Source organism: Monoraphidium neglectum (genome assembly GCF_000611645.1).
Source record: "Monoraphidium neglectum strain SAG 48.87 unplaced genomic scaffold scaffold00147, whole genome shotgun sequence".
In the NCBI taxonomy this organism is placed as follows: Eukaryota; Viridiplantae; Chlorophyta; class Chlorophyceae; order Sphaeropleales; family Selenastraceae; genus Monoraphidium; species Monoraphidium neglectum.
In genome coordinates, this window is record NW_014013481.1 from 1173 (window position 1) to 10564 (window position 9392).

Here is a 9392-nt window from a genome sequence, read left to right on the forward strand (position 1 = left end):
GGGGGGGGACCGCCTCCCGCCTCGTGTCCGGCCGCGCCGGGGGCGGCGGCGGCGGCCGGGGCGGATGGGCGCGGGGCGCGGCCTGGGGGTGGGGGTCGGTTGATGCGTGCGCGTCGCGCGGGGTCGTGCGGCGGAATGAGCGGGGTGTGCGTTCCCTGAGCGGGAGGGCGCGAGTGCGCTAGCAGTCCTTGTTCACGCCCGGCGCCGAGCTCTATGGGGAGCGAGTCGCTTTGCTGCCGCTGGGATGTGATCGCTGATGAAGGGGATTTGGGCGGAATCCAGTCCCTGCCGCTCCCGGCTTGCCAAAGCCCTATCCACGTCGGCCGAGCGCGCCAGCAGCAGGGGGGCACGCACTCCCCTTCGGCGTCCGCGCCGAAGTGCCTTCCACGCACCTGATCTGACGTATGCTATTCAGACCTCCGATCTAGTGGCCTCTTTCGTCCTGCGAGCACTGCTGAACGTTGCTGCAAGCTGCTGAAACGATCTGGAACTGGACCGATCGGCGCGCGAGAAAAGATATTTGGCAAAAGTCGCCCTCCCCATTGCGGTCTCGATCAGCGGCAGGGCAGGCGGGCCTGCAGGCTGACGAGCCCTAGCAGCTGGAGGGAAGCCCTGTGTCCCTCACCTCACTCAAATCATGCAAGTCTTGCATGCCCTACCAGTCACACGGCTCCATTCACAACATCAAATACAGTAACTCATTACCAGCGCCGCATATTACAGCATCCCCGCGTCCTAGAGACGCGGCAGTTCGACCACGTCCCAGGTCGCACTTCAGGAGGCCTTAACCTCCCTTTGATTGCGGTTTGAACCCTTGATCAACTGGCAGGTGAGCAATGTCACTGCTGGTGCACAACGGCACGTCAAGTACGCTCGCTGCCACTGGCGCTGCTGTCCGAAAAGGAACCCTTGTTCGTCGACGCCGCGGCATGCCAGCGTCACCTTGAATTGCTTAGTGCGGATTGCGGCCCCGCCTGGCTTGGGTAGACCTCGCCAGGCCAAGATTGCGCGCCACGAAGCCGTCGCCGACTCGCTTGGCCTCGCGGCCCCTGCCGCATGTCACCCTGCCCCTTGGTGCAGGCCACCCGGCCCTGACTGCTTAGACCCCAACCCTCGGGCCCCCTCGCGCCCAATCCGGCGTTTCGCTCAGACCAATGCAGGAACTCTGCGCGTCCAATCGTCGCCCCCAGGGGCTTCGGGGCGGCGCTGCCGCACGCTCCGCCTCGCTGCCCCCCGCTGTTCTTGCGCCGCTTGCGCACCGGCGGCGGCGCGCTGCCGCCGCCGCTGGCCCCATAGCAGCCGCGGGTTGCAGCGCTCATGGCTGCAGCTGTGCCAGCCACGACGCCAGCGCTGCGTCCACGTCTGGACGACCCCTCATTGTCCTAGGCGGCGCGCAGCGGCAGCTGCAGCACCATCAGCAGCAGCAACAGCACCAGCAACAGCGGCAGGCGGCCTCCCCTGAGGCCGCGATCACCGCCGCCCGCGAGGCCGCGCAAGCCCGTCGCCGCCACGGCGCCCCATCCGCGCCGCCCCCGCCGTTTGCCGCGCTCACACGGCTGCTGCTGACCGGGCAGAACAGCTACTACTTTCGAAACGCCCTCACGCAGCGCCGCGCCGGCGGCGGCCCCATCTCCCTGCTGCTGTTCCTGCTGACGCTCGTCGCGGCGATGGTGGCGGCGGTGCGCGGCGCGCTGGTGCGGAAGGTCAAGAGCTGCCGCACCTGCCGCGGCTTTGGGGTGACGCGCTGCCGGCTGTGCAACGGCGAGGGGCGCGTGGACTGGGCGGCCAAGCTGAGTCATTACGGTGGGTTTTCACGGCTGGCACCAGGGGGCTGGGGGTGACTCAATCCAGGATCTAGGCCTCAGAGAGGTTGCTCCGGTCTGAGGCCGCTCCTTGACCGGAGTCACTGGGGCTGGGGGTGACGGGTCCCAGGGGGGGGACAGCTGTCCCCCGTTGGTGAGTGCGGTTGCGGGTGCTGGCGCGTGATTCACCCCTCCTCTCCCTCCACCCCCGTCATCATGCCTTGATGCGGCCCCGCAGACGTGTGCCCGCTCTGCATGAACCGGCGATATGTCGTCTGCTCAGAGTGTGGCGGCTTCTACCACCGCCCGCTGTTCAGCCACATGCGGCGCCGCGCGCGCCGCGCGGCGGACGTGAGTGATGTGTACGTGGCTGTCGAGGGCGGGGGCGCGGGGGCCGCGTCCTTCAGCATGCAGGAGGCGATCAGCAGCGCCAGGAATGACTGAAGTGCAGTCGGCCCGCATCGCCCCGCCACGCGGGCGCGCTTTCGTGGGCGCGGTCCCGGCGGCGGCGGTGGCGGCGGCGGCGGCGGGGCCGCGGCGCGGGTGGTTGCTAGAAAGGCGCACGGGGGCCTGCGCCCTGGTGCGTGCTTGAGGTGACAGGCGTGCGCCCGGCTGCTGCAAGGGGCGGCGAGGAGCCGCAGCCCGATTCAGCGACGATTGAGGGGCGCGGAGGTCGATGCTTGCAGGCGCTGGACACTACATTGCGCATGCGCACGCGCCGGGCCGCTGCCAGCGGCGCCGCGGTGCGAGGGAAGCGGGCGTTATTGATGGCGGTTGTTGATGAGGGGTGGAGGGCTCACATTTCGACGTCGTGGCACGCGGTGCTGTGCCCGGGGCTGCTGCAGGCCCCCGGCGCCGCGGGTCTCAAAAACACACTTTTTCATGTTGCATTGGGTTTGGGCGTGGCGTGGGCGCTGCGGTGGCGCGGCCCGAGGCGAAGGGCCCGTGCCCCACAGCGCGGAACAGGGGGTCTGAGTCACAACGGGGCGCAGGGGCCAGCACCGGCGCCGCGCAGGGCCGCGCGTGTGTCTCTGTATTCTGCTCTGAAGCTCGGCCCGGTCGCAGTCGTTCTGCACGCGGCTGCGGCCCACGGATTAGGCAACTCTCGCTGCAAGCGCCGGCCCCCACCCCCACAATGCCTTCCTTTCATCAAGAACTGGATGTTTTGATGCTTGGTTGCATGTGGGGGCCTCCACACGGGCGCGCGCCGCACCAATCCCGAGGCTTGGACGAGCATCACCCTGCAACGCCCGGCGAGCAACGCCACGCCTGCGTCACCGAGCCGCCTGTGCGTGTGCATTTTCGTGTTGTTTGCTGTTTCAGGGCTGCTTATGATGCCCCCCCCCCCTGTTGCGCCGCCAACACCAGGCGCTTTGCGCGCATACATAGCCATGTTCGTCGGGGGCACATGCGTTTTCTATCCGCTGTATTTGAGGCTCTTGTGTGTGTGTGTGTGTGTGTGTGTGTGTGTGTGTGTGTGTGTGTGTGTGTGTGTGCGTGTGTGTGTGTGTGTCACTGATTGTTGTGGATTGGCTCTAGCAGCTTGGCAAGCTAAAGATGCAGATGTGTAGTCGTGCGGCCAGCCGCCCCTGTCGCACGTCTGCGGTGCGGGGCAAGGCTCAGCGCTGTTTGTTGAGGCTGCCGCCGCAGCTCGGCCCAAATGTGCGGGGCTGCGAACGGCGCCGCGTGTCGCTCCGTGTGCAAGCATAGGTCAGATCAGGCGCGCTGAGCCGCACTGCTGGCCGCGCTGCCCGGCATGAATTTGGAGGAAGTCGAACTGGTGTCTGGATACTGCGCAGCCCAGGCCCGTTGCGCCGACGGCGTTGTTCTGCTTCCCGGACCCCCGCAGCGCCCTCACCACGGCACTGCGTTCAACCTTTATCCTGTTTTTTGGTCATTGCTGCCGCATTTCCCGTCCAACATTGCGCGTCGGGGGAAGGAGTGCTGAGTTGGTGCTATTCGCCGATGCAACACAACCTTTGTGGCCCCCGCTGTCCGCCGCCGCGTCGTCCGGCCCACGCCCATCTCCATTCATGGCATGGGCCTGGGCTCGGTCTCCGGCCCCGAGCGCCCGCTAAAAAACGCTCCCCAAGTTCTACTCGACTCACCAATGCCTGCTCTCTCCATTTATCACCCGGCGACCCGCGGCTGTGATGCCAGCGCACGGCTGGAGGAGCATGGCCATTGCATCCCTGGCGCATGAAGAGTAATCCGGTTTCACACGGTAGCAAGTTGGTTGCAGCAACTAAATAAACGGTGTGACTGCAAAGCGGTGTCGCCCTTTGGCCTGTCTGCTGAGGGGAGGGATGGGTGGGGGGCTGCAGACACCCACTGCACGGCATGGTCCAGTGTTCGCGCCAAGCCATACAGGGTGAACGCGCGCCGCACTTGCTGTGTGCTGTCGTGCGACAGGCTCGCGCGTGCCCGATGCTGGTCCAAGGCAGTAATCAACGGGCCAGGGGCCGATATGTGTGTTGGGCGGTGATGAGCGAAAGAGCGCTCAGCGCCATTTGTGCAGTTTGTATGTGCGACAGGAGGGCCCTCGTGTGATCAACACGCAGAGGGCGATGCAGGGAGGTAGGTGCAACACATCCAATCAGGGAGGGCCATAGCCCAGACTCAGGGGCAAAGGCAGGGGCTACAAGCGGCTGTCCGGCTTGCATGCGTGGTGGGACCTGGCCGCCCCTCTGCACCGCGGCCCCGCGCCTGAACCTGCCTCCGCAGGTTGCGCGCAACGAGTGACGAGCGCCCGGGCGGCGCCAGCGGGACAGAGTCAACACCCTGTGCACTCGGCCCGCTCCCATACGCCCGTGCAGCTGGCCGGCCAAAGCCTTTGCAAAGGGGTCCTGGGGGGGCGCTCCACGCGCGCCCCGCGTCACTTCTGCGGCTTCGGCGGCCGGTACTCGCCGCGCGTTGCACCGGGCCGTGTGTAGATGCCGCCCCGGCCCTCGCCGAGCCCATAGTAGCGCGAGCCGTTCTCGTTTTGGTCTGCAAGCGGAGCAGGCAGGTGGCAGTCGACACGCAATGCTTTGAGAGCGGGCTGCTGCAGGGGGATCAAGGGGATGGCGGCAGGTGGTGGCAGGTCACGCGGACCAGGCGGCTGCTGGCGGCCGGGGTGGCCCCTAGCCCTGCGGTGGCGCCCCATCGACGCGCCAGGCAGGCGGGCAGGCGCGGCCGTCGGCGCTCACAAAAGTAGGTGCCGTCGGGGTGCTGCGGCGCAGTCGGGGGGCAGGAGTTTGCCGGGAGGGAAGGGCAGGTCAGCAGGGGCAGGCAGGCTGCTGGTGGCTGCTAGAGGTGCAACGACGCCAAGCTCGCACCGCCAAGGCAGCTTCTGGGATGGGGGACTCACGTTGTAGTAGTAAGATCCGCCGTTCGCGGCCCCGGGCCCCCTATGCTGCCACTAGTCGCCTGGGAGTGGGGCGCACGTTGCAGGGGCCAATGCGCGGCGGTTGGTTCAGCTGCAGGGCCGGAAGGAGGGAGCGATCATCAGGTGCACAGGTGGACCGCCTGCCAAGGTCGTCCAAGGTGCAGTAATGAGGGCGCGCCGCTGCAGCGGATGATTTCATGGTGGTGGAAGCTTGCTCGGCGTGCGTGCGGTGCAATCGCGGCCTGCAATGACAGGAGCGTTGTCGTGCGCAGGGGCGCGCAGGTTGCTGTGCCCGTGCCAGTGCGAAGCAGGACAGCCCGCGAACCTTGGCGATTGTAGCCCTCCTGGAAGTCCGGGTGGTCGCGGAAGTGGCCGCCTTGCTGAGACATGATCGGCGATCTCTCGGTGAGATATTTTTGTATCAAACAAAGCGGATGGAATGCTGCGGACCGGATATTGGTTTTGTGTAAATGCAAGGTGTGTATGCTGCACCCTAGCAGTTGAGCATGTCGAGCGCATCACACCAGTGCCACAGCACTGCACAGCAACTGGCACCCGAGGGTGCATGTGCAACCAGGGTGCGATGCATGCCAAGCTGTGGCTGACCAGGAAAACCTTGTGCGCATGACCAACTCGGGTGCTGTCATCATACATTATGGGCTGCGCTGACTGATGCGCGAAGCGGCCTGCTGAGATTTGGGCATATGTGGAAGTCGGCCGTGCTAGAAGTCGGCCGCAAGTGGGGCGCCAGAGTACCCTGCGCCCACCATGACCGCACGAGTTCGTCTGATCATGCCCGCCCTCTGACACACGCGCCGTCCCGCGCTGATGCCGCTGCTGGCGCCGGCTGCGCGCCTCGCTCGTGCTGAGATTCCAACGCACCGCCCCTGCTTGAGGACCTGCTGAGTGCCCCCTGTGCACCTTGCCATGCAGGTGTGCCTTCTGATTCACAGTGTTATGTTTTACACTGCAGGGGTCGGATGCACATCTCCACTTTGTGTGCACGATCGAATGCAGGGCCTGATTGCTCAACGGTGGCCATATACCCAATCAAAAGTACTGCACAAGCTCAAGCCATCAAACCATGCTGTTTATGCTTATCCGACATCAGCAAGGATACACGTACAGCGATGTGTCTACCACGTGCGTGCTTCAACAGGCCAAAGGCTTGGGGTTTCGGGCGATACCGCACCTGCTTTGCTGCCCAAGCCCGCTCAACGATCATACACGGCCCGCGCGCCAGGCGGGGCCACCTTGGGGCCGGGCATGGAACAGGCAGTAGCCCCAGCGGGCGCCCTGGGCGTACGCATTCTCACTTTCCTGACTTGGGGGCGCTGGGGGCGCGGTACTCCCCCTGCGTCTGGCCGGGCGCGGTGTAGACGCCGCCGCGCCCCTCCCCCAATCCATGGTAGGTTGACCCGTTTGGGTTCTGGTCTGCACGTGGTATTTGGGGGGAAGGAGAGGGCCGGGGTCAGGGGGGGTAAATAGGCACGATTTGCTGCCTCGCAAGGCAGACATGACGGATGAATCAGCTGGTCGAGAGAGCCGGGGAGCTCAGCGAGTAACTGGCGCCGTTTTCAGCCCGTGTCCCAGAGGGGAAGCCAGGGCGGCGAACTCACAGTAGTATGAGCCGTTGTTGTTGCTGTAGTAGTAGGAGCCACCCGGGGCGGCGCCCTCGCCGCGGTGCTGGTAGTAGTTGCCTGAGGGTGCACATGCGCGGTGTGGGGGGAGGCGGTGGGTCCCATGGCGCGCGGCAAGCGGGGCGCGAAGAGTGAGGGCAGTGGGTGCGCAGGGGTGGAGCTGCAAGGTTGAGAGGCTTTCGAGCTTGCTGTGTGGGGCATTTGCGAGTCGCCCTGTAGTAACCGGGGCACGGCAGCGCACAGCGCCTAGAGTGCTTGGTGCCCCAGCGGCACAGCGCCACACTCCCAGGCCCATAACCCGGCTGCCAAGTGTCTCCTGGGATTCGCGTGCCAACCGACATCAGGCAGTGTGGGAAGGGGTCTGCACCCGTCGCGTCATGCGACTGTCGAGTCTTCGGCCAAAGCGCACCGGCCTCGTTCCCTCACCCTGGGAGTTGACGCCCTCCGAGAAGTCACTGCGACCACGGTACGACATCTTTAGCAGCGCCTTTGGCACGTAAGACGGGCTGCAGGCTTGACGGGTCAGCGACGTGATCTGTGAGGTGATCTTGAGCGTTGATGTCCTGATATCACTGGTATGCGCCGCATTACAACAACACTTGAATATGAGGGCAGCTAAGCATCTGTACGAAGCTGCACAATGATTAGTCACTGACCCAGCTGAGGTGTGAATGAGTCAGTCTGCAGGGTGCTCATTTGCAGGGTGCAACAACGCCATTGTAGACACCTCAGAGGCAACAAAAATTAAGATGCGATTGGTTGCGAGTTTTATCATTGATAGACAAGGAAGCAATGTCAAAGCCCTGGTCAATCCGCTCCTCACCAGCAAACGCAAGCTCCACAGGGCCCGACAACCTGCACGCACCACGGACGCGGGACCGGCCGGGACGCGGTGCGTGGCGCTGGATCGGAGCAGATTGACATGGGCAATCCATATAGGAACCTTGTCGCCTACGACTGGGTCGTGGGCGCCACCTGGGACTGAAATGTGTGAACGGAGAGCAGTGTGTCCCCCAACATCCCTCCAAGCAGGAGAGCAGATCTGGCACGCTGCAGAAGCAGTCGGGGATGACGGACCTTGCCCACAGTAAACAACCCGGACATGGGCAGCGTGTGTCTGCCTTGCGCCACCGACACAGCCAAGCCTGTTGCTGCGTGTGACGCCCACGCGTACCGCTGTCCCACGCGCTTGCTCTCAGTATGCTGCCTTTCAGGGTCACCAGGTGCCACCCCTCCTGAGGTGGCTTATGTACTCGAGGATCTCGACATCGCTGCTGCCCTAGAATTACAGCTCTGGCCTTGCTAAAACAAGAGCCATACGTTCAAGAGGTTTTGAAGGATGAGACACCCACAACCGCATCACCGGCCGCGCATGCCGACGCCTGCTGCAGCAGCCGCACCAGCCAGCCGCCCTCGAACTGCCCCCGCCCCTCAGCAGCGGCCACGACCCCGGCGGCGTCCCCGCCATCCCTATTACTGCCGCCCCCGCCACCAGCTGCGGCCGAGAGCTCTGACGCCATCGCCGCCGCCCGCCTGGCCGCCTCGGTCGTCTCAAACTCCACCAGAATGCCCCCCTCCCCGCCGGCGGCCGCTGCACCCACCGCCGCCGCCGCCGCCGCCGGCGCAGCCGTCGCGCTCGCGAGGCTCCAAGACCGCACGTGCGCGTCCGCTGCGCCGCCTGCCAGCAGCTTGTCGACGCTCGCCGCCACCGACAGGTGCACGCGCCACCTGGCGGCGCCCTGGAGCTCGACCAGCACCTGAAACACCGGCGGCCCCGCGCGCTCGGCGCGCGTCTTGGCGCCGCCGGTCGCCGCCGACGCCGCCGCGTCCCCCAGCGTCACCGCGGCGACGCCGCCCGCGAGGCGGGACAGGTCGGGGTTGCGCAGCACGTCCGACAGGACGGTGCCGTGGGCGGTGGCGACGAGCATGACGCCGCGCTGCGCGATCTGGCGGGCGGCGGCGGCCTCCTGCAGAGCAGAGGAGAGTCGGGCCGGTGGATGGGGCGCGCATTGCCCGGTGAGAGGCTGGGACAAAGTTTCCAGGCTCTGGGCTCGTGCGCATCCCGTTAACAGAGAAGCAAGCCGCATGCCCTGCCCTACGGCACCTATCTCCGCTTTAGCTTGACGCCCCACAGCATGCTTCCCTGGGGAGCCCCACCCCCCCTGGTAGCCTGCCCCTGGCCTCTCAGGCCGCAGCTACTCAGCTGCATTATACCAATGCAAGCTCTGACACCTCGCCGCTGCACGCATCTTGGTGCAATCAGCACCAGGAATGCGTCTGACACATACACTGCCCCGTGCTCACCGCGGCAGAGCCGATCTCATCCACCACCACGACGTCTGGGCCGTGGTTCTGCACCGCCTCAAGCATCACATCAGACTGCAGCCGGCCGCGCGGCACCTGCGCACACAGGGACGAATGGATGCGGGCCGGCACGTGTGGTGCAGTGGTAGATAGCGAGGGGTGAACGAGGTGACACCTGAAGTCGAATGGAATCATTTGTGAATGCACGCGCACGGACGCACGCACGCACGCACGCACGCACACACACACACACACACACACACACACACACACACACAC

The 9392-nt window shown here is 65.4% G+C and overlaps 2 protein-coding genes across 2 annotated transcripts in view; both read right to left on the reverse strand.

The window, feature by feature from the left end:
- Positions 1-6481: 6481 nt before the first annotated feature.
- Positions 6482-7284, reverse strand: MNEG_1464 (hypothetical protein; the record flags this gene model as incomplete). The annotated part of the gene is made up of 3 exons (XM_014050048.1): positions 6482-6603; positions 6789-6869; positions 7236-7284. The coding sequence occupies 3 exons, from the start codon at positions 7282-7284 to the stop codon at positions 6482-6484; spliced, it is 252 nt and encodes an 83-aa protein (XP_013905502.1).
- An 847-nt stretch (positions 7285-8131) lies between these two features.
- MNEG_1465 (Uncharacterized protein) overlaps positions 8132-9392 on the reverse strand; it is a gene marked incomplete at both ends in the record, with an annotated part of 5029 nt that continues 3768 nt past the window's right edge. The window contains 2 exons of the mRNA XM_014050049.1: positions 8132-8776; positions 9114-9209. Coding sequence (XP_013905503.1) covers positions 8132-8776; positions 9114-9209 — 741 coding nt within the window. The remainder of the gene's footprint in view (positions 8777-9113; positions 9210-9392) is intronic.